At 36.0% G+C, this 25,172-nt stretch overlaps 1 protein-coding gene and 1 long non-coding RNA gene across 4 annotated transcripts; one reads left to right on the forward strand and one right to left on the reverse strand.

Moving 5' to 3' along the window:
* Positions 1 to 1,424: 1,424 nt before the first annotated feature.
* Positions 1,425 to 24,903, forward strand: LOC18430350 (beta-glucosidase 22). Of its 3 annotated transcripts, XM_088859450.1 has the most exons (14): positions 1,425 to 1,769; positions 1,886 to 1,949; positions 2,254 to 2,292; positions 19,440 to 19,498; positions 22,029 to 22,104; positions 22,203 to 22,274; positions 22,620 to 22,707; positions 22,857 to 23,115; positions 23,283 to 23,398; positions 23,489 to 23,709; positions 23,797 to 23,825; positions 24,045 to 24,144; positions 24,225 to 24,333; positions 24,545 to 24,903. In XM_088859450.1, exons 1-14 carry the CDS (start codon positions 1,647 to 1,649, stop codon positions 24,771 to 24,773), a joined length of 1,584 nt encoding a protein of 527 aa, XP_088715576.1. In that variant the 5' UTR covers positions 1,425 to 1,646; the 3' UTR covers positions 24,774 to 24,903. The 3 variants fall into 3 exon arrangements, with proteins under 3 accessions (XP_088715576.1, XP_006840571.3, XP_020520610.2); XM_006840508.4 differs by lacking the exon at positions 2,254 to 2,292 and having other exon boundaries at positions 1,428 to 1,769; XM_020664951.2 differs by lacking the exons at positions 1,425 to 1,769; positions 1,886 to 1,949; positions 2,254 to 2,292 and adding an exon at positions 19,132 to 19,310.
* Positions 20,778 to 21,478, reverse strand: LOC148783427 (uncharacterized). The gene is made up of 2 exons (XR_016050126.1): positions 21,340 to 21,478; positions 20,778 to 21,208 (listed from the first exon to the last, which is right to left on the reverse strand). It is a non-coding gene; the product is annotated as an uncharacterized LOC148783427 (long non-coding RNA).
* Positions 24,904 to 25,172: the final 269 nt, after the last annotated feature.

Genomic DNA, 25,172 nt, shown 5'->3' on the forward strand with positions numbered 1-25,172 from the left:
ACAAAGCAACACTCATCTTTCAATGTGGGATAATTCCCACAAAAAATCACTAAAGCAAGACGATTGAATATATATTAATATAGAAGCTAATAAAATCGCATTAGGCGATGTGGTGGTGTTGGTTGACATCTTCGATTTTTCGGTGGACATCTAGAGTTCGAATCCCTTAGCGCGCGTCCTCGTTTATATTTTTGTTGTAAAAAAAAATAAACAAAGGCAGAAAATATTGTTGTAAAACAATATAAAAAATAAAAGGCTTTTCAAGATAAAGATAATACAACATTTTTTTATTTTTCTTGTAAAAAAAATACAAAGTAATATATCAAGTATTTCTTGCAAAAAAATAAAAAAAAAGGCATAAAAAAATAAAATGTACTTTGGTAGCATCATTTTTTTATTTTTCTTGTAAAAAAAAATAAAAAGTAATACAACAAGCAAAAAAAAATGTAATACATAATTCTTTTTTTGTCAAAAAAAGAAGAAAAAGATAATCAACAAGTATCATATTTTTTTTGTAAAAAAAAATAAAAGGCAACACAATAAGTATTTCTTGTCTAAAAAATAAATGGTATTTCTTAATACAACCTAAGAATAAATAGTCTAATTATATTTTTTATTTTTATAACATGATGGTCTTTAACATAAATTTAGTAATATTAATTTAAAGATAGGGTTCATACGATGAGGCCATTTGAAATCTCTCTCTTTCTAATAACAATCTCTTCCACTAATTTATTCTAGAAAACTAAAAAATTAAAGAAAATTGGTATGCATTCTAATAATTTCTACATTGATAACCAAATTTTTTATTTTATTTATTAATTTTTGTATTATAAAACATATAGTTTACTATTTTTATCACCGTTGTCAATAATACATTTTAAATTAGATTGTATTATAAAATATTTTGGATTTGTTATGATTTATATAATAAAATAATTATAAAATATTGTTGGTATATAATATTATAGTTATTTAGGCTGTAATAATTTGGGTTTTTTTAGCGGATTAGGGTTTTTGTCAATTCGAGATTTTAGTGGCCAATTTTTCATCAATTTAGTCAACTCTTTATTGTAGTCCATATATGATTATATACTTAATCCATGATAATTCTATGATTTCTTTTGTGTGATGTAAATTTAATGGTCAACATAAGTTTATACAGGGAAAGAACATCTCAATATTCATAAATCGATGAAAACAATGAAAGTTAATAATATAGTACCTCCATTTCTTATTGGATTCCTAAAAAACAACATTTATAATGATGTTTAATACTTTTTTTGAATTTTTTTAAGGTTTAATCCGATCAATTCGGCCCAATTCTCGATCCCAATCGCAGATTCGTCGATCCGAATCGGTTTTTGAGATGTCCGATCCGAATCACTTATCCGTTTTTTAAACCACTGGTTTTAACAATCGACAGTAGGGTCTCTTTCATACAAAGCATAGCATGCACCTCGTCCATCCGTTCCACTGAATAGCAAAAAGTTATCTTCACTATACAACTTGTGCACGTCCATATCTCTCCAACTTTCTTGATTGAAACTAACTTTTTTTTTTTCTCAAGCGACTGATAAATTGTAACGTCTCTCTCTTTCCCTGTCCATTTTATTTTGTGTTGGAGATTGAGTTCAGAGGAAAAGATGGGGTTTTTGATATCTATGTTTCTCATGTTAAGTTTAGCAACTCACAAGAGTTTGAGTGATAAAATTAGGAGTGATTTCCCTACAGATTTCATCTTTGGGGCTGGAACCTCAGCATATCAAGTAAGTAGAAATATATATATATATATATATATATATATAACCCTTTCTTTTTTTTTTCCTTCTTAAAGAAGTAAATACAAATAAAAAAAAAAACTAAAAAAGAAAGAGGATTTCAGGTTGAAGGAGGAGCTTTTGAGGATGGAAGGAAGCCCAGCATTTGGGATGCTCACACTCATGCCGGTTTGTTCTCTCTTCCCCCCCACATCTCTCTCTCTCTTCCAAGAGGCATTATTTGAATATTTTCCATGAAGTAGAGTTTTATGTGTTATTATTTTTAGGATTTGGTAACACATGCAAGATGTCCGCAAAGAATGAATGAATAAATTTAAAATTTAGAAAGAGAAAGACATGGCTAAATTTGGACAAAAATTATGCAGCAGATCAGTCAAATGTTTTTTTTATTTTTAATTGTCTTTTGGTATGAGGATGACATCCTCAAATTGCTTCTTAAATTATTTTCTTTTTTCAATTTTGTCATTAACAGGACAGTGCCCTAGTGTGAAGATAGTGCCCAATCTAAAAGGTAATTTGACGTTGGCATCCTTAGTCCGTTTTATTTCTTAACAAATAAATAAACTAATGCGGTATGAGGATACCAACCTCAAAATGCCTTGAAGAGCACTAGAAGCAGTTCGAAAATGGGCAACTCGGACCGCCTCTAAATGCTAAACAAAGACAATCTTTGTGGTCCGAGAGATAATTTTGAAAAAAATAAAAAACATCATGTTGACAGACCTTCCACGCAATTTTAACCCAAAATTAACTCATTTTATATTTTAATATTTATGTGTCCGTGCATAATTCACTTAAAAAGTAATGCAGCAGTTTTGGACTCTCTTTGTTTGGCAAACAAAAGGGTAAGAAGTAGCAAAAAACAGTCCCGATGCCAAAGTTTTCCAAAACCTGGGAGAAGATGGCTACACAATCAAGCATTCAATGAACACACAGATATTTTCGAACTTTTACCTAAAAAAAGATACTTATTTTTTGGTACGGTTTGTATAGCGCTTAGGCTTTAAACAATAAAATTAGAGCCTACCTTCAAATCGAGTTGAGAAATGTGGTTTCAATACTGAAAATCTTTACGATAGCCTTAAAATATATTTTTATCTTTATTTATAAAGTTTAAAGCTTTCAAAAATAGTGTAGATCAACAGATCTATAAAAACTTGAAAATCTTGAAAATTGATGGTTCAAAATTGTATTACAAAATACACTATTTCCAAAACTTGAAGTTCATTTTTTTTCTGTCCATACATCTAGATGTTGAGATGATCAATTTGAGGATATTTGGGCATCAAAACAACCTCTTTTACTGAATTTTTTGTGATAGGCTCCAAATTGATTGTTTAGAGCCTCGGCTCTATATAAACTTTTCCCATTATTTTTTAACTAAATCATTTGAATAATGCAAGAGAGAGAAAAAGACAGTTTGTTTTTTACTCAATAATGTTCTTTTTGGACTCACATCATTAAGAGAGAGAAAGAGAGTTAGTTTTGGACGCAAATCATTGAATGAGAAAGAGTGTGTTTTCCGTTTGGACTCTCCAATGAGAGAGTGAGAGTTTGGATCACAAGATGCCGGAATTACAATATATCTGTCTATTTCCTATTATATATATTAAGCGAGAGCAACACTGTGTCTTTTTTCATTCAATTCTTATCCCTCTCTCTCCCATATTTTTACGCTCTCTTTTATTTCTCTTAAGTTACTCTTTTCATCTCTCCTAACTTTCTTCATTATCTCTATCTCTACATCCTACATACATGCAAATACATCAAAGTTATATATTAAGCCAGAGCAATACCCCTCTTATTATCGCATTATATGTCTTTTTTATTCAATTCTTATCCATCTCTCTCTCCTATATTTCTACACACACTCTCTCTCTTTTATTTATCTTAATTTACTCTTTTCATCTCTCATACGTTTCTTCATTATCTCTCTCTCTACATCTTACATACATGCAAATATATAAAAATAGGCAACTCTTTTAATTGTGTAATGATTCTTCATCTTCTCTCCATCTCTCCCATGTTTCTATATTAGCTATTTTTTTTAGCTTTCTCTCTCGCTCTTACACATTTCCTTAAATATCTTACATCTTTTTTATCTCTTATCTTTCTTATTTATATGATTTACGGTTTTCCTCTTTACTGTTTCTATCTCTCTCTCTCCCATTTATTTTCCTAAAATCTCATGGGAAAGGTTTCTATGCTTCCCCTACAGCATAGAAGTTTTATCATCTCCCTACCATCCAGCCGTCCAATTTTGATCAAGAGAGCCACTCACCGTTTGATCTTAGATCCGACGTCTCAAAGTATTTTACTTTTAGTTTTTAATTTATTTTTATACAAATTGTATGAATATGAAATTTAATACGTACCATCTTCTCATTGGGGCGCAGCTATAAAAAATATTAAAAATAATTTTTCGATAAAATATAATGACCAAAATACTCTTTAAATCTTTCAGAGATATTTTGGCCATTTTATTTTACTGAAATAATTATTTTTTTATATTTTTCGCTAGTGCAAGTTTAATATAGGAATGGACATCCAAAATTTGGTGTCAAAATAGTCTATAAAAGAAAATTAAAAATAAAATAGTGTAGAGACATGACATTGTGATTGGGACAAACTTAGCCCTCCATTCAGAATGGACGGTTAGATAAAGGGGAGGATAGAACTTCTATGATGTAGGGGAAGCATAGAAAGCTTGCCCAAATCTCATATCTATCTTTTATTTATATCATTTATAGTTTCATCTTTACCATTTCGATCTCTGTCTCTCTCCTTTTTTCAATAAAATATTTCTCTCATTTATTTTCCCAAAATCTCTCCCGCTCAAAGGTTCTCAATAGTTTCTCTATCTCTTTATTTTCTCTATCTTAGAGTACCTCTAAAAACCATATAATAGAGAAGGGAAAATATCTCTATACCCCATATTTTTAGGTTTCATTTCACAATAGACTTAAGGTTTTAAAAGATATCTTAGGGCATAAAAATTATAGATTTTATTTCTTCTAATCCCCTGAGCTGCTTTAAACATGTTTTTTTAGGCCAAACAAATCTAAAAAGACATGTTTTTTTCTAAAAGCTATCCTCCAAAACTTCTCTATTTCTCTCTCCCCACACCTTACCCCTTCTCTCTCTCCATCTTTTCCATCCTCCCAAATTTCTCTCTCTCTCTCTCTCTCTCTCTCTCTCTCTCTCGCGCTTGTGACTCCCCCAAACCCCTTTTCTCTCTCCGTATTACCCCCACTCTCTCTCTCTCTCCCCGTGTTTCTTCAAACCCCTCCCTCTCTCTCTCTTTATGTGTTTTTTCAACCCTTGTTTCTCTGTGTTTCTATCCTCTGTCTCCCCCTGTGTTCACCAATACAGCAGATGATTGCTCTCTTTGTTGAAGGTTGCCAAGGGGTCTTCATAGAAAAAAACTGATATAAACAAGAAAATAACATGAACATTTCTACAAATCAAATGAATACCCAAATCATACATATATCCATGCTATCAACTGCGGCAATCCTATTTTTTCACTATTGTCATGAGAGATTCCCAAACCAGAGCAAAAAATGCATCGCAATCCATATATAAAGCCCTGCAAACTCCAAAGAAATAATCTCAAGTTGCTAACACTCCAGTCATGTTGTTCATTCCAACGAGAAGCTCCTCATAAGAGAAGGCTTCTTCACACACTTTTCTCAGGGGTGATCTCTTTTACACAGTTGTTGTGCTATATCTCTCAGCAATATCAATTGATGCTTAGTGCTGAGAGGTTACCAAAAAAAGATATAAAGGTGTTTGGATAAACATGGGAAGAGAGAGAGAGAGGTGTTTGGATAAACACGAGACGAGAAAAAATGTGTTTGGATAAACACGAGAAGATAGAGAGTGAAAGACACAACAAGAGAGAGAAAGAAAGAAGTTTGAGGTATATAATGAAGAGAGCAAAGGGATTGGGTTTAGAAAAAGTATGTCTTTCTCACATTTATTTAGGTTAAAAAATAGGTTTAAAGTGACCAAGAGTTGGAAGAGATCTTTTGAAACATTGGGTTTATTAAAAATTGAAATCTAAAAATAGAGGATATGGAGATAGTTTCCCAATAAAGAAACCATTAATTCTCTATTACTGTATGTGATAACTCTCATCTTAAATCTCTCCTATAATATTTCCCTTATTTCACTCATCTCTTTCTCCTTTAATCTCTCTCAATTTTTCCATCTCAAAATATCTTTTTAGGAAAAACCTCTTCCATCCTCTCAATGGTCTCTCATTTTATTTGAATCATGATGGGATAAAAAAACCTTCATTTCTTTTTATTTATTCTATCTGGAAGATACCTATTTAGGATGAACAAGCTGATAGGATGAATCAAAAGAGTTCTTGTTTTGTATCATGGCTAGGTAATGTGCCATGGGCCCCAAAAAGCAATGGAGGATAGAGCGAAGGAAAATGAAAATAGAAAATAAAGAAAAGAAATGAAAATGGATTAGAACATTAACCATATGCCAAGAACCAAATTTCAATTGGTGACACGAGGATTTTCAGTCCTCTGCTCTACCAGCAGAGCTATCCTGACCATACCCTATGCATTGCATCACGCCCCAGCCCAAAAGCCTACCATGCCCCACCTTATCCTATGAGAAAACAATGTATTTATCTCTCTCTCTAAAGCTCATTTATTTACTGATCTCTCACAAGGATTTTTTAGCTCGAAAATATTTTCCTAAGAGAAACGTAAAATGTACGATGTTTGTCTCTATCTCTGTGTACTATATTTTTAAATGGGAAAGCTTTCTATGTTTGTCTCTCTTCAGGTTTGACCAAACCTTGGCTTGGTTGAATGACTTTCTTAACCTAAAGTGGGCATGTTTAAAGCATAGGTTTTCCTAAATCTAGGGTTTGCTCACAGGTTTTCTCTCTAAGTTCGCTCTATCTCTCAGATTTTCTAGCCTACGGGTTCACAAAAATCCCACCCTAAATGGGGCTTATATAAATGCTCAAATCGTATCAGAATGGATATATACCAATTTCAAGCAAATTTGCCAGCCAAATTTTCATTTTGGGGGTCAAAGGGGGCCCAAATCTGACCAAAATTAGCAGTTGTGTTTTTGTGATATTGCCTACTAAAAATCAGGTAGGCAATATTGTGACTTAGATTGAGATTCTTTTTTTAGTAAAGATCGAGCCTCAATTCGAGTCAAAATTTGGAGGCTCTCGGGTCTAGCTATTCCCAAAAGAATTCATTTACAGGTGGCCCATCAATCTTTCTTGATCATTGTAAAGAGTGAAGATGGTAGTAAGATGATGAAAAAGGTGGAAGTAAAGAAGAAGACGATAAATACGGAAGAGTAGCATGAGGTTCCTTTTCGTAAACAGATGCTGAAGTATGGAGGAATTCAATCAGGAGTTACTAGAAACTATTGTCGTAGAATGACGAGGAAATTTCATAATGTCAACAATGGACGGTTTCATAATTTTCAAATTTTGAAAGTACGAAAAATGTGGATATCGGTGGGTAGATTTTTGAAAACGGATTGGAATATCCTTTAATCCTCTGTGCCTTTAAAGATGGTTAATCAGAGTAGGGTCGGGGAGGAGCGCTTAAATTTAGTGGTAACAGATTCTGATACTAGAGTGGACCTTCCTTTTGTATCCAAAACTCATTGTGTCTCTCGTGGTCAGGTGGGCTCACCGATCAACTCTGCTTTGAATTGTTCAAAACGGTGGGATGAGGTCCTTAGGGACTATGATGACCTCCTCGAGAATGGCAAGGGCTCTACCCATGTTGTGTTTATGAAGGGTGGAGTTGCCTTCTTCTTCCTTTCCATATCTTTGGAAAGGAATGGGAAAGATTTATTTGGAGGCCATTTTCTCTCTTTGCATTGTCTTAAAAGGTGCAGGTTTGAACTTCTCGGTGGTTCTTTGTCATAGCTGGGGTGAGGTGTGGAGACTGTTGCTGGTGATCTCGGTGACCTTGAAGATGTATCCTCCTCTGGCAAGAAGTGCAGCGACCAGAGGGCAAGCCTCTCGTCCGAGACCTCGTTTCAATCCACAGTTAGTCGATCCTCTGGCTATAGTGGTTGTTGACCAAGACACCGAACCCCTGCAAGTGCTTGATCAGGAGGTACAGTACCCTATGGAGTTGGAGGAAGATGGCGTTATTGACCCTTTTTCGACTGTGGTTAAAGGGGTAGCAAAGGATCCATTAACTTCGGTGGCTCAACCTTCTCAATAGTCTCTCAATGCTTACTTTGCTATGTATGTAAGTAAGGACTCTGCGGAGATGGATTTTGCTAGTGATAGTGCAGAGCCTAAAGTGGCGAATTCCGTTGCAAGGAGAAGCGACCTTCTGAGGCTGCTGTTGAAGATGCTGCTAATGACAGAGTTACGACTATGTTTGATGACATGGGAGTCGACTTCAATGTTCCGATTGGGGTTGTCTTGGAGGAGTTGAAAGCGAAGCAAAAAGAGGAGAAATTGCAAAAAACGGAGGATGTTGAGCTTAAGAAGAAGAGGAAGGTGGAAGCCACCCTTGCCAAGAAGATGGAGTCCACAAAGAAAGCTAAAGGCTCTGTTAAGCCTTCTCGGTTATCTGCTCAGCTTGCAGCGAAGTTTGGTACGGGTGAGGCAGCTTCTTAAGCTTTGACGATGCTAGAGCCAGAAGTGGTGAATTTGAGCAGTGAACAATTGGTCTCTAAAGATTAGGTTTCTAATGCGGAGAATGCTGCTCTACAGGAAGCCTTGATACTAGAGGAGGTTTATTTTGGACCATGAGTGGACGGTCCAGGTTCTTTTTCTAACCTATCCCTTTAAATGAATTTTATTTCATGGAATACTAGGGGATTTGGTGATCCCAAGCGAAAAAGGGACATCCTTTTTTTTTTTTATGAAATATAAACCTGTTATTTTGGTTCTTCAAGAGACGACACTTCCTAGCTTTGATGTGTTGGGTGTGAGGGAAGTTTGGGGATCTGAATCAATTAGTTTTTTTGGTGTTGATTCTATTGGAACATCTGGGGGTCTTTAGATTTTGTGGGACCCCCAGGTTTTGCATAGCTTTTTTACATGGAAAGGTTTCTTTCATGGTCCTGCTAGCGGTTTTTCTTGGGGCATGGTGAATGTATATGGTCCTACTTTACATGCTTTTAAGGAGTGCTTTATCAATAGTCTGACAGATGTTTTAAATGGCTCTCACTTTCCTGTCCGTCTCGAGGGAGGAACTTTAATCTTATTCGTTGGCCAGAAGATTCCTCTTCTAGTACAACCTTGAATGGGACTATGCATATGTTTAACAATTTTATTGAAAGACATTCGTTGGTTGATTTACAGCTTGCTAGTACCACCTTTACATGGTATAACAATTATACGTCCAACCTTTGTATGTCAAAGATTGACCAATTTTTTGTGTTTGGGGAGTGAGTAGATGCCTTTCCTTTAGCTATTATTCGGGCTCTTCCTAGATTATCTTCGGAACATGTTCCACTTTTACTCTCTTGCAAGTTTACGAGTGATGGTCCGAAGCCTTTTAGGATAGAGACTGGGTGGCTGGACGAAAAAGAAGTTCTAGATCTAATTCGGAGTATGTGGGAAAATGCCACCTCAGTTGGTTAATTAAATTACCAGCTACATAAGAAATTGACATGTATTCAACACAAGTTTATCGTGTGGATGAGGGAAAACAGGTTCCACATTAAAATAAGATTGATGAGGTGTTGCTTGAGATTAAAACTTTAGACTTATCTGTTTAGCATGAGGGCGTTCTATCTGAAGAGACAAGAGTAGAAAGAGCTAATAAGTTGGGGATTTTAAATGAGTTGCAAAGGGTAGAGGAGATATATTGAAGACAAAGGTCGAGAACTAAGTGGCTTAAGGAAGGAGATCGAAACACCAAATATTTCCATGCAATTACTAGCTCCAGGAGAAGAATTAATGATGCCTCAGATTTGATGACCCAAAGGGTTGATCAGGATGATGGGGTGGCAATGGGAGAAGTTGTGGCTAAGCACTTCAAAAGAGCTTTTAGTTCAGAAATGTGTTTCACTCCGAAATTTGATCGTGTTCCTTTTTTGGCTTTATCTCTTATCTCTGTGTCTTCTCTTGAGAGCAATGGTTTAAAAACCGGATCGGTGACCCGGATCGGGCTTTCCAAAAACCGATCCGGATCGGCGAATCGGCGATCCGGATCGGAATCGAGTGAATCGGTCAGAATAAAGCTTCAAAAAAATCCGAAAAAATTATTAAAATTCATTATAAATATTGTTTTTTAGGAATTCAATAAAAAATGAGGGTACTCCATTAAGAATTTTCATGTTTTTGAATGAATATGCGAATATTGATATGTTCTTCCCCTGCATGAACCGCCATTCAACATTTAATTTACATCACACAAAAGGATAAACATAGAATTATCATGGAATAAGTATATCAACATACATGGATTACAATAAAGCATAAAATTAGTAACATACGATCTAAAAATAAAATGATATACGACGTTGTTGTTCTTCTTGGTCACGCTGGTGCCATTGATTGAATTCGTTTGACAATTCATTGATTCGATCTAAAAACGAATCATCGATATTAGCGGGTGTCTGACTATATTCAAATCCCTGAGTGTTAGTGTTTTGTTGTGTTCCCAATCCAAAATCCTCGAAGCTTGTCCATCCTTCATGCTCACCTGCACTGTCGTGCCCATCCCTACACTGTTGCTGTTGGGACGCGATATGTGAATAATATGGCTGGGATAGGGTGGCCTCAGAATCATCATCTCTTTCATTTTCTCTTAGACCCCCTTCCCACTCTCCCTCATTAGGTGCAATATCACCGACATATTGTGGATACATTGGCTGGCTGCTTCCTCTTTCATGCCGCTCATCACTTTCTTCAATATCTTCATCACCGATAGCCTCAAGGAACGCTCTCTTGTGCAACACTGGCTCCTCCTCTTCTACTAACCATCGGTCTGCTGTGTCTGTGACAAATATTGTGTCTAAGTCTATCGGCCTATAGTCTTCAAGCTTCCTTCTTATTTGTCGCTCTCTAAGGTTTAAATTATAATGAACGTAGACTAGTTTATGAAGTTTCTCAGAAGCGAGTTGATTCCTCCTAGTAGTGTGCAACCATTGGAACGTACTCCAGTTGCGCTCACAGCTAGTAGCAGAACATGTCTGGGAGAGCACCTTGATTGCTATCCTCTTTAGGTGAGGTTCATCAGTACCATATATCTCCCACCATTCAGCTGGATTAAAATGTAAAAAGCATTGTAAGGGCAAGAACAATTCATAAGATTAAATATATGAATAAACAAAATATTAGCGAGGGGATAACCTGGATCCATCATAGTTCGAGAATTTCTGGCAAGTCTAGTTCCGAAGGATCCTATAGCATCCCTATACATAGCAAGCTAAAACAAATATATTACGTTTTAGTGCATTATTCCTCACAAATATAACAACTCAATGAAGTTCTTACCCAAACATTAAATAATACCTCTTGTATTGCTGCTACTTGGTTTCGATGGCTTCTCTCCAACCTTGCAATAATGTATCTGACCCCTTCCATAATCTTGTGGGGTTGTTCAGGTGTCAAATAGAAAAATTTTGGGTTGAAGTAGTAACCTAAAAAATATATAGGTAGAAAAATGTCATTTACAATTTCATAAAAAAATGATTTAAACCGAAACATTGTAATGATATAAATATATATTTACCAGCATAATGAATTGGAAGTCCGAATTTGGTGTTCCACCTCTTTTCTATAATCTCGATCACTTTGCTAGCAAAATTACACTTCTCCCCAATAGCTGATTTCGCCCTCTCAATACCTTCATAAAGGATACCCATGGTAGCTTTCTTATCAGCATCCACCATTCTTAACACCGTGACCAAAGGGGCAGTGGCCTCTACAACACTGGAACATCGAGACCAGAACAGCCTATTTGAGATTATGTTGTCCACTTTTATACCGGTACTGGACTTCGAGAGGCGGTCATTTAACCACTCTTCACAAGTAAACAATCTCTTTAATGCACCTTCAGATTGTCGAATGGAGTCCACAGCTAAGTAATCGGTCGCAAAGCGGGTTATGGCAGGCCTGATTATCTCTTTTTTCTTAGAGTGTTCTCTAAACAGAAATAATATTTTCGAGTAGTTGTATATAAATCTCGACACCAACCTTGCTTCATCTAGAGTCTCCTTCACAATTTTGATCTCACCGCTTTCCTCTAACATAAGATCGATGCTGTGTGCAGCACACGGGGTCCATACTAGATGCTTCCTCTTATCCATCAACTTGCTGCCCGCAGAAACACATGCACGCGCATTGTCCGTAATAAACTGGACTACATGCTTATCCCCCACCTCCTCCACTATCTGATCATATAGTCGTACGTAGAAGTTTGCATCCTTCTTCGTCCCTGATACATCTTTGCTACACAAAAAAGCTGTACCTTTTGGGGAATAGGCCAAGAAGTTTAAAAACTCCTTTTTGCTAACTTTATTCAACCAACCATCACTCATGAGAGTAATTCCTGTCCTTGGCCAACTCTGTTTATATTCTTCAATCCACTTTTTAACTTCCTCTACCTCTTCGTCTAATATTGGCCCACTGAGCTCATATGCCGTCGGGGGTTTTACCCCGGGCCCGACTCTCTGGATTGCACTAACCATAGGTGGAAAATATGGGCTATTGGCTGCATCAAAGGGAATCCCTTTATCGTAGAACCATTTACCAACATATCTCCCTAACATGTTTCTTGTACCTTTAACCATGCCTTTTAGGGTCATCTGTTGTGACTTAGGCTTTGAGAGAAATGGGTCTTTACGACCATGACCTGCAATACTGGCACTCCTAGGTAACTTAGAAACAATTTCTTCAACAACTGATTCTTCTTGATACATATTGCCACCAACCCCTCCATACATATTTGAGCTGGGTCGCCATACATGCTCGAGCTGGACCCGCCATGCATATCTGAACTAGGCCCACCATGCATATCGGAGCTAGGCCCACCATGCATGTCTGAGCTAGACCCACTAGGCATTCTAAACCCACATTCCCTCTGATATTGTTCATGTAAACTCAATCTTGTAGCCATGTCCAGCTCATTATTATATTGCTCTTCTAGGTCATAATTATATTGCTCTTCTGTATCATTCCTGCTTGATGGTGTATATAAACTAGCTATCTCCTCATTCATCCTATGTTTGGCAATTTTTTTACCTTTGCTAGCATTAAGAATTGTCACCATCTGTTTTTTTACATTACTAGGGACACTAGTGCATGCAGAAACTTCTCCCTTAACCCCTGCCAAGTGTTGCTTGAACCTATGTACCCCACTACTTATCACTCTTTGACAGTAATTACAAATAATTTTGTCTTTCTTGTTGGGATCAAGTCTGACCCCATGTTGCCATGCAGGGTCTTCTGTAGATCTTGACATGATTCAACTGTTTTAAGATGTAAAAAGTTTAAATTAACCTGACAGTTCAAAAAGAAAAATAATCACCATATGTAGTGATAATATGTTGCGGTAGTTCATGTAGTCATATTCGTTGTTATTTGTTATTGCAAAATACCTTTTTTGACAATAAAATTTTCGTACATATCAATTACAAACATTTAGAATAATACAAAATGCAAGCTCCAAACATGGCTACAACTCAATTATCAAGAACATACATTTTTTGCATTAAAAAATTAATAATAAAAACAATTCTTCAAAGAGCCGGCTAACATCAGTCATTCCAACTAAAAAATCCATGAACAACAGATAAAAAAAATACAGTTTTGTATTGAAAATATAATAACATACATTTTTTTGCATAAATAATCCATCAACATGCAATTTTTTCAACAAAAACTTTAACAATAAAAATTTAAAATATGGTTTAATACCTCATGATAATTAAAACCTTGTCACGATTTTCACATCTTTTCGGAAAATCATCAATTTTCAAAAAATTCGATCTTGAAAAAAAAAAAAAAAAATTACAGCAAACTCAAACAATAAAAATTAAAAATTGGGTTTAAATGTTTAATACATCATGATAATCAAAACTTTATCACGATTTTCACATCTTTTCGAAAAATCATCATTTTTCAAAAAATTCGATCATGGATAAAAAGAAATAAAAAAAAAAAGTACAGCAAATTTTCAAAAAATTCGATCATGGATTAAAAAAAAAAATTAACAAATTTTCAAAAAGTTCGATCATGGATTAAAAAAAAAAATCATAAATTTTCTAAAAATTCGATCATGGATTACAAAAAATTCGATCATGGATTACAAAAAATTCGCTCATGGATTACATAAAATTCGATCATGGATTACATAAAATTCGATCATGGATTACAAAAAAAAAAAAAAACATAAAAAAACAAAAAATTCGATCGTGGATTACAAGAACAGAAAAAAACAATTCGATCATGGATTACAAAAAATTCAATCATGGGTTACAAAAAAAAAAAAAACACAAAAAATTCGATCAAGGATTACAAGTAAAAAAAACAAACATTTCGATCATGGATTACAAAAAAGTCGATCATGGATTACAGAAAATTCTATCATGGATTACAAAAAATTCGATCATGGATTACATAAAATTCGATCATGGATTACAAAAAAGTCGATCATGGATTACAGAAAATTCTATCATGGATTACAAAAAATTCGTTCATGGATTACATAAAATTCGATCATGCATTACAAAAAAAAAAAACAAAAAAAAACAAAAAATTCGATCGTGGATTACAAAAAAAGAAAAAAACAATTACATCATGGATAACAAAAAATTCAATCATAGATTACAAAAAACTCTATCATGGGTTACATAAAAAACAAAAAACAAAAAATTCGATCATGGATTACAAAAAAAAACAAACATTTCGATCATGGATTACAAAACATTCGATCATGGATTACAAAAAATTCTATCATGCGATCATGGATTACAAAAAATTCTATCATGGGTTACAAAAATAAAAAATAAAAAATAAAATTCGATCATGGATTACAAGAAAAAAAAACAAACATTTTGATCATGGATTACAAAAAATTCGATCATAGATTACAAAAAATTCTATCATGGGCTACACAAAAAAAAAAAAAAAAAAAAATAAAAAAAAATAAAAAAAATAAAAAAATAAAAATTGTTCTTCACAGAGTCGTTTTACATAAGCGATTTTAACTCAAAAATTCACCTCCAAGTGAATAAATTACATCCAATTGACTATATTTTCTGATAAACAACAATATAAGGAATCAAAAACCTAAATTTTTAACACATTATTTCAAATATATCATGAAAACAAAATCAAAAGGCGGAAAAAAAAAAAAAAAACAGCAGAATTTGGTTCCGCAGACATCTCACTGTTCATATCAAATTTCTTGCTGTAATTGATCAGATTACGTAAAATTGAAAATTTTAAATCATACTAGACACAATAAAGATTAAAAACCCTAATTATTGAACTCATTTTGTTCAAAATATGCCGTGAAATAAATCAAATGGCGGAAAAAAAAAAAAACCCAAAGTTCTTACCTGTTTTTGTGAACCGAAGCCTTCAATCTCCAAAAAACTCTGTTTTTCTCAACGATTATCACAAATTAGTAACAAAAGCTTTTGATTCACAGCTTTAAGATCAATATGCCTACAAATTTTGAAAGATTCATGCCCTATTTGGCATGAAATTTCAGAAATGGCGGAAACCCTAAACCCAGAATTTTTCTTGATCCAAAAACAACCAATTTTTCCACCATTTAATCCTTGAAAAAGCTGAATAAAGCTGTTTACAGCCTGCAAAACAGATCACATGCCGAAAACAACAAAAAAAATGATCAAAAAATGACAAATTTGAAAAAATCCGTGAAGAACACTGTGCAACCCGTGTTCTTCACGGACTCGCCGATTCCGCACAGTGAATCGGCGAGTCACTGTACGGAATCGTCCGGTTCTCTCTAGAACCGGACGATTCCCGGTTTTTGAACCGATCCGATACCTTTTTCGTGAATTCCGAGTCGAACCGGGCGAGTCCGGTTCGACTCGGCGATTTTTTAAACGCTGCTTGAGAGGGAGGTCTCGATGGAGGAGCTAAAAGAAGCGGTATTTGCCTTGCTAGGGGACAAATCCGCACACTTGAATGGTTTCCCGTTAATCTTTTTTTCGAAGTTTTGGAACCTCATCAAAGGGGAGCTGCTTGAGATGGTTAGAGGATTTTTTATTCGAGAGGAATTCTTTAAAAGGGTGAATTCCACTTATATAGCTCTTATCCCCAAAAAATATGTTATTGTGGAATTATTAGATATTCGACCTATTAGTCTGCTTACAAGACTTTACAAAATTGTGGCTAAACTTTTGGCATAAAGGTTGAAATATGTGCTTCCTCAAGTGCTCTTGGGCCCCCAATTTGCATTTATTCAGGATAGATTAATCATCGATAGCGTTATTGTGGCCCAATAATATATCCACTCCAGGTGTTTAAGTCAGATTCTGGGATTGTCTTGGAATTGTACATGGAAAAGGTTTGCGGTAGAGTTGAGTGAGGGGGTGCTACTTGAAATTATGAGAAGAATGGGTTTTGGGGCTAGATAGCAAAATTGGATCTTTGGGTGTTTGTCGACTGCCCACTTTTCGATTTTGTATAAAGGTAGCCCAACAATATTTTTTAGAGCATCGAGGGGTTTAAGGCAAGGTGATCCTCTCTCACCCTTTTTATTTACCCTTTATGTAGAGTTTTTTAGCCTTATGATAAGGAATGCGACCAGTAGAGACAATTTCACTGGCTTTCAGATTGCTAGCAGTGAACTTAGTATCTTGCATATTTAATATGCGAACGATACGTTGATTATCCATAGGGCTGAGTTGGAGCAAATAAAAAATATAGCTACTTTTTTAAGATGTTGTGAGATGGCTATGGGACTAAAGCTAAATTTTGGAAAGAACATCAATGATTGATATCAACTATGATGAATTGGTACTCTCGGATTTGGCCGAAGTGTTTAACTGCAGGGTTGATTCGTTCCCTATCATCTATTTTGGATTGCCTATCTCAAATAGGAGTTTCCCTATTTCGATGTGGGATAGGGTACTTCAACTCATTCAAGTTAACTTGGACTTTTGGAAGTATAAGTATCTTTCGTCCTATGGAAGAGTTACTTTACTCCAAGCTTGCTTGTCAAACTTACCTATCTACCAGATGTCAATATGTCAAATTCCCACCTCAGTTGCAAAAAGATTGAAAAGACGATGAGGGATTTTTTGTGGGGATCGTCAAAAGAGGCAAGGAAATTCCATTTGTTAAAATGGGATTGGGTTTGTACTCCAAAGAATGAGGTGCGTTTGGGTATGAGGAGGATAAAATTGATTAACCATGCCTTACTTTGTAAATAGTGGTGGTGTAGCTTCACTTTTAAGGATCATCTATGATATTAAGTTTTGGAAACCAAATATGGTTTGGATAGACATGGCATGTGGATTGGTAATAATAGAGGTGCTAATGCTTCACTTGTATAGAAGGCTATTGCCTTTTGTAAGCCATTCATAGCGAGGAATTTTCAGTGGAATATTAGCAATGGGGAACATATATCATTTTGGCATCATACTTGGGTGGGAGACTATCCTGTAAAATTGAGTTTCCCAGATGTCTTCAATAGAGTGGTGGATCAAGATGCTTAGGTGGCAGATATTGTTGAGGGGCGAGGAGATAATGCTACCTGGAATGTGACCCTGCGGTTTAATATGATTAGTGGGGAGGTCTTTGACCAATTTTAATCTCTTATGGAAATTATGGATAAGGTCTATATCCCTCCAAATGTGGAAGTTAATCTTATCTGGGATGTAGAATGCGATGGACCATTTCCAATAAAATCTTGTTACTGCCTGATATTCCATGATGATGGCATTGGTAACCTGATGTTCCATGGAAATGGCTCATTCCTCACAAAATCCAAATTTTTATATGGCTGACAGCCCGAAATAGAATACTTATTGTTGATAATCTTATGTGTAAAGGAGGATGTTCATTCCTCCTTTATATCAAGGATATGGGGTCATTTCTTTTCGCTTTTGGGCTTTCAGCTGACAATGCCCCAAGAGTATGCGGGTCTGTAATTTGGAAGATTCTGCATAGCTTAATTCCTTGGAATATCTGGAAGGAAAGGAATAGACGTACTTCTGACGGAGTCTGCCTTCTTGTTGAGAAAATTCTAGATAAAATCTTTCATTCTTTATGGTCTATTCTTGGTGTTTCCAAGGAAGAGAGAGGCATTTTGAAGGTTGATGTTATCACTAACATTCCAAATCTTATGATGATGGGAGTGGTGAAAAGTAGGCCGGTGAGCTTTTGGACCCCTCCTCTACAGGGGATTTTGAAAATGAACTTTGATAGTTGTTCGCTGGGGAACCCAATCCCTACAGGCATTGGGGGAGTTGGGCGGGATTGCTCTAGAAATGTCTTTTTTAGTTTCGCAAGGCCAGTAGGGGAAACCACATCAAATAATGCTCAATTACTTGCCCTCCTACAAGGTTTCAAGATTCTACAAAGCAAAAACTTGGGCTTTTGTTGACTAGTGGAGGGAGACTCTTTGAATGTCATTCAATGGTGTAAGAAGAAGTTGCAAATTCCTTGAAAGCTAGTACCGATATGTTCACGAATATTGCTTCTATTTTGTCGATATCCTTTTATCACGTCTATAGGGAGGCCAATTTTCTTACTGACTCTTCAGCTAAATTTGGTTCTTCTCTTCCTTCTCTCTTGATTTCTGATGATATAATCTTGTTTAGGTAATTAGTAATAAAGGTTATTCATATTTGTCAAAAAAACATATATATTGACCCATACAAACCGAACCCGTTAGGAAATTGTCATGCGATTTTGACAGCCTTTGTATATTTTCTTGAACTCTAAATGTTGTTCAACGCACCTCTTCATATGCGGTCCCTCAAATCTTAGAGGTGAATATTGGATCCAAATTTTCATAAGTCGATAATCTCAATCATCACAATCGTATATCCAGAAAGTAAAAAAAAAAAAACGCATTGTGATCACAATCGCATATCCAGAAAATAAAATAAAATTAAAAACACATTGTGAAAGTAGTCTATTTTGAACTTTTCTTTTGTCGGTATTCATTTTAGTTCTTTGCATATCATCAGATCTGCATAACTTTTTTGGTAGAAAAAGATGGATCTAAGGTGGAAAATGTGTTTCCAGTGAATTAGGATGGTTTAAATCCATGGAAAACCACGGTGGACTCATGCACTCGGGGGAATTACAATAAATTTTGCCTATACTGTATACATTAAATGTTGAATATTATTTAAATGAGAGTATTGATCCACCGTCCATCTTCATCAGCAGACGATGGAGATGAGACATTGCTCCCCTCTCAATCCTTCCACGTCATCTCGGTCATCCATTTACGAGAATGGATGGTGGATGATTGTCTATGGAGCCTATGCACTGCATTTGAGAAAGAAGTCCACTAGAAGAGCCTAAAAAATGCTGAGCAAAAAATAGGTCATCTAGCAAGATTTGTGCGTGTTTTTTTTTTTTTTTTTTTCCAATCTATATCTATTTATATTTATCAATTGTAAATTTAAATCTGATTATTTTTTGATAGATATGAAGGAAAGCAATTTTTATTAAAATAATTTTTCTTTCAGGGAAAATGCCAGACAAGAGCACTGGAGATGTAGCCGCTGATGAATACCACAAATACAAGGTATGTTTATTCTAAGTCATAATTAAGTTCTTGCAAATCACTTTTAGAAAAGTATCAAAGAAAGAGCTAGGTGTAAAGAAAAATTAAAAAAGAAAAATATGAAGTCAAGAAATTAAAAACTCTATATAATAACCAAAAGTGTAGGCAAATCAACTATAATTTATTCTTTTCTACTGTCTTACACATCAAAGTTTACAGCACACATGTATATATGACCATAGTGTGACTTCTAGAACAAATCTAGCACATTCTAATGAGTTATATTCCCTTTTCTTGGGCCCAAGGAATAGTGAACAAATTTACTAGATATTAACACTTAATTGGCATCACTTATTCTCAAAAAATCCACACTAGTTCTTGTACATAATTAATGACTTTTATCACTATGACTAAACAACCCTAATCATTTATGTATATTTTACCCATCAAATCTATGGGACTGGCAATGGGCAGGGCCAAGCGGTCGACTTGGCCCTGAAAAAGTAAGGCCTGGCCCACAATGTGGCCCAAGGTTGGGGCCTGGGCTTGCACCATGACAGGGCCAAATCTGTTCGACCCTATTTTCTTTTTCTTTTATTTTTTTAAATTAGACCCGCTCCACTCTGCTCCAGCCCTGGCCCTGGCTCTGGCTCTGGCTCTGGCTCTGGCTCTGCCCAACCTGGATAGGGCCAAGGCTTGGCCCAAGGTCCCTTCAGCCTGATTCAGTCCTAGTCGGGCTAGGGTTGGCCCTCTAGGGACAAGGGCCAGGGTCGGGCCAAAGCCACCCAGTTTGTTGCCAGCTCTAATCTCTACAATAGCGAAAATTACAAAATTTATTCAAGCACATCCTAATCTTTGGGTGTGCTTGAGATCAAACAATCCAAGACTTGATTGGAAGGCTTCTTGACTTTTGGCAACGCCTTTATAAAGAAGTGTGGTACTTGGTCATGGGTACCAATCCTTCTCAGCTTGATCACACCTCCTCTCAAACAAAATAATGTTGAATTTCTATATGCTTGGTTGAGTATGAAATAGTGGATTAGATGCTAACTTGATGGTACTTTCATTGTCACAAAATATAAGAACTGGATTTTGATCTTCCTTGAAGATATCTCCACGAACCCTCTTCAACCATGAGCATTCTTGTGCAGCTAGAGTAGCTGCCTTACATTCATCCTCGATGGATGAAAGAGCCACTCCTGATTGCTTCTTATCACACCACTATAACGGCTTAACCAGTGTTAAAACAAAAACCTGAAGTAGAATATCGCATGTCTAGATTGCCTCCCCAATCCACATAAGTAAAACCACCATGCCAAAATTTTCCATTATGCTCATACAATTGAATCACATGGTTCAAAATTCTTTTATATGCATCAAGATGTGGCTCTCTAGGAATTTACATAAATTGACTAACAACACTAACCATATAACATAAATCTAGTCTAGTGATAATTAAGTACAAAAGACAACAACTAACTTCTTTTAACTCTTTGCCTTCATCTCCCTTCAACTTCAAATTTGGATCAATAGGAGTTGAAATAGGCTTACTCGCCCTCATTCCAAACTTAGTGACCAATTTTCTTGCATATTGTTTTGAGAAATAAATATTCCTTTATCACACTTTTCAACCTCGAAGCCAAGAAAGTGACTTAGCTCACTCTCAAGTTCTTCATTTCAAATCAAACGGCCAACCCCTCTTTCAGTCTTCCAATTTCAACTTCATTGTTCCTGGTTAGAATCATATTATCAATCTATAGTAATATAATGCAAAATAAATCTCCATTGTTTTTTGGTAAATAAACTACAATCCGAATTTGAGAGAATATAACCGCAAAATAAAAGGTATTAGGAAATCTTACCATATCAAGCCCACAGGGCTTGCTTTTGGCCATATAAAGCCTTCCTTAGGCAGCACATGTAGTCCTGGAACTTCTCAAAAACAAATCCAGGTGGCTACTCCATATGGATTTCTTGATCAATCTTTCCATAAAAGAATGTATTCTTTACATCAACTTGCCACATCTTCCAGCCCATACTAGCAAGTAATGAGATGATGCGAGCTGAAGTCATTTTTGCAGCAGGACTATAGGTTTCTTCAAAATCCATTCCTTTTTTAATCTAAAACCATGTGCAACTAATGGGGCTTTCTGCCTTTCAATGGTCACACCCACCTTAAATACCCATTTACAAGAAACGGGTTCCACCCCTTTTGATTTTCGAACAAAGTCCCAAGTTTCGTTTCTATTGAGAGCATCAGGAAAAATCCTTTTAAGCAACTATTTTGCTATTGGTGCAGTGTACAGTACAATGTGCTCCAGCAGAGGTACATTGTACATGCTCATGTGCTCTATCCGTTAGATGCCTAATTGTCTATATCTGTATTTGTAATTTATAATGCATTTGGTGCCCAGTGACTAATTCCTTGCATTCCCTTTTCTTTTTCTTTTTTTTTTGGGGGGGAGGGGGGGGGGGGAGAGGGTGAGGTGGGGGTGTTTCTTTGCATTTACCTTAATGTGGAACTCTCAGCTTTTTATCTATGAATGTTCAGGAAGATGTAAAACTCATGCAAGAAACAGGTCTAGATGCCTACAGGTTCTCCATCTCATGGTCTAGGCTTATCCCAGGTAATCAGCTCTTTCAATTGGCTCTTGGCCAACAATATCCTCATAATTCAATCCCTTGGTGACCTCATGTCCATAGTTATCCTGGCTTTCTGTTACAGATGGAAGGGGAGCAGTTAATCCAAAGGGCCTGGAGTATTACAATAATCTCATCAATGATCTCATCAGCCATGGTACATGATACTTAGCATATACTATTCATATTTCAGTTGATGGCATTTTGTTAAAACTTATAACAATCAAACCAAACAACATGAAGCAAAATTATAGGCAAGTGCATTAAGAACATAATAATAAAAGAGTGAAAACGTTTGGACAAATATGGGATACAAGTATTTGAATATCTGAAAGATTTAAAAGGCGCCAAAGATTAATAGCTTGCACATTCCTAGATCTTCAAAGTTGCTGATGCATTCTCTAGAAATAAATGGTCTGTATTTCTCATGTGATGCCTTTTTAAATTTGATTTTAATGAATTCCACAAATCCTATTAATACTGAGGATTTTTGTCTAAACAGGAATTCAGCCGCACGTTACTCTTTTCCATTATGATCTTCCCCTTGCACTCGAGGAAGAGTACAAAGGATGGCTAAGCCCAAAGATAGTGTAAAATTCTAAACTTCACACTCCTTATGTTTATTTGAAAGATTTTTAATCCTAGCCAGACTAACCCAAAGAAAGTCCTTTGAATACATCGCTAAGGTCATTTCTGGTCAAGAATTTGAAGCACTATTCCTAAGGTGATTTCCATACAGGGATGATTTCAAAGCTTTTGCAGAGGTGTGTTTTAGAGGGTTTGGAGACCGAGTGAAGTATTGGTCAACTCTCAATGAGCCCAATGTGCTCATACCTACTGGCTACGACTACGGAACTCTTCCTCCACAACGATGCTCTCAACCCTTTGGCTTTGTAAATTGTACGGCTGGTGACTCAACTACAGAGCCATATATTGCTGGTCACAATGCATTGCTTGCACATGCAGCTGCTGCCTCACTATACAAGGAGAAGTTTCAAGTGATTACTTCTCTCTCTCTCTCTCTCTCTCTCTCTCTCTCTCTCTCTCTCTCTCTCTCTCTCTCTCTCTCTCTCTCTCTCTCTCTCTCTCTTAAGTGATTGCCAAAAAAAATTGAATTCTTCTTAATTTTGATTTCATTAGTTTTAATATCATGTCTCTTATGCAGAGTGAACAAAAAGGCTTCATTGGGTTGACAATTTTTTGCTATTGGTACACTCCAGTGACAAACTCAACAGCAGATATAAAAGCAAGACAAAGAGTCCTTGATTTTCATATTGGGTGGTATATATCAAACTCTGCATTTTATTTCAGCAATAAGAGGAAGACGGTTCCTCTTGCTTACTCTCTCATTCTAAGATTTTTAAATGCCAGGTTTCTCAACCCCCTGTTCTTTGGGGATTACCCTGATATCATGAAGAAAATTGCTGGCTCAAGATTGCCAACTTTTACTGAGGAAGGATCTGAAATAGTTAAGGGATCGTTCGATTTTATTGGAGTGAACCACTATGCATCTCTGTTTGTATTAGATGATTCAAACCGTACAAAAACAGATCAAAGAGATTATCAATTAGACATGTTTGCTAAGTTTATGGGTATGGTTCTCATGGAAGGCTTGGGCTTTATCTTAATAGCTGCTAAAACAAATTTCATGGTATTGATAATTGCATCTACTTTTACAGTGTCTAAGGATGGTGAGCCCACAACTCAGGTAAGACTTAACAAAGGAAGGCTGAAAAGCTCCAAATACTCGGCAGAAACACAAGAACCTTGTTTGGTTCTTTTACTGTTGTTCAATATATGTGGCATTATTTCAATTGTTTATACATAACATCCTATTATCTGGTTGTGTATCATCACATTCTTCCTCTCCATATTTCCGATGAAGTTCTTTTGAAGTTCATCATAATTATCTGCCTGTTGTTGTTAGCCGGCTATCGCATTTCCAGTTGTACCATGGGGAATACGAAGACTTCTGGAGTACATCAAACAAACTTATAATAACCCCATGGTTTTTATCCATGAAAATGGCAAGTATCTCCCACTCAAGCAGTTGTCTTACACTCCATAGTTTGGGTCAATTGGCTTTGAAACCCTTCTTCTTAAACAGGTTATAGAATTCCATGTAATAATTCGACTCCTCTGTCCGAAGCATTGAATGACACTGCTAGAGTGACATACCTGGAAAACTACATTGAAGGCTTGCTTGATGCTGTGAGGTACTCTCTCTCTCTCTCTCTCTCTCTCTCTCTCTCTCTCTCTCTCTCTCTCTCTCTCTCTCTCTCTCTCTCTCTCTCTCTCTCTCTCTCTCTGTGAAAGACTCAACTTACTCTAAAAAACTAAGAAAAGCCTTCTGGCATGTGTCCATTTGTGTCATGAAGAGAGAAGACTTTCTTGTTCATGCACTAATATATTTTCCTTGTGTACCAGAAATGGTTCCAACACCAAGGGCTACTTTGTATGGTCGTTCATCGACCTTTTCGAGATCTTGGAAGGTTACAGGTTTCGATATGGTCTATATCATGTGGATTTTGGAGACAAGGATTTAAAGAGATACCCCAGGCTCTCTGCAAATTGGTACTCTAATTTCATTAAAAAGAGAACTAAGGGGCGAGAAATAGAGCCTCGTCTGCTTGATTTGTTTCACTCTTCAGTGTAGATTCAGATTTGCATTTGTGACCTTTGCCACTTTGCATCTAATTATGTAATCTCGTTGGTTTAAGGCTTGTGCTTCATTCTAAACACCCAAGCAATTGAGAGAATAGAAGAGGAGTTTATATGGAAATAAACTAGTGTTGAGATCCAATAGGGAGCCCATTCTAGGATATATTACATTATTAATGGGAAAGCTTTCTATGTTCCCCCTACACCATGAAAGTTCTATGGTCCCCCTCATCCAACCGTCCATTTTTTAATGGATGGCTAAGATTGCCCCAATCACAATGTCACGTCTCTACACTGTTTTATTTTTAATTTTTTTTCTATAAACTGTTTTGACACCAAATTTTGGACGCCCATTCCTATATTAAACTCGCACTAACGAAAATGGGAAAGCTTT

Source organism: Amborella trichopoda, chromosome 2 (genome assembly GCF_054954075.1).
Source record: "Amborella trichopoda isolate Santa Cruz 75 chromosome 2, AtrichopodaSantaCruz75HAP2 v2.0, whole genome shotgun sequence".
NCBI lineage: Eukaryota > Viridiplantae > Streptophyta > Magnoliopsida > Amborellales > Amborellaceae > Amborella > Amborella trichopoda.

What these genes read in the sequence shown, in the direction of transcription:
- LOC18430350 (XM_088859450.1), top strand. Translation starts at nt 1,647, where the DNA reads ATGGGGTTTTTGATATCTATGTTTCTCATGTTAAGTTTAGCAACTCAC. An exon ending in ATGGTCTAGGCTTATCCCAG is followed by an intron (nt 22,105 to 22,202) that starts GTAATCAGCTCT and finishes TTTCTGTTACAG; the next exon opens with ATGGAAGGGGAGCAGTTAAT. An exon ending in TATACAAGGAGAAGTTTCAA is followed by an intron (nt 23,116 to 23,282) that starts GTGATTACTTCT and finishes TCTCTTATGCAG; the next exon opens with AGTGAACAAAAAGGCTTCAT.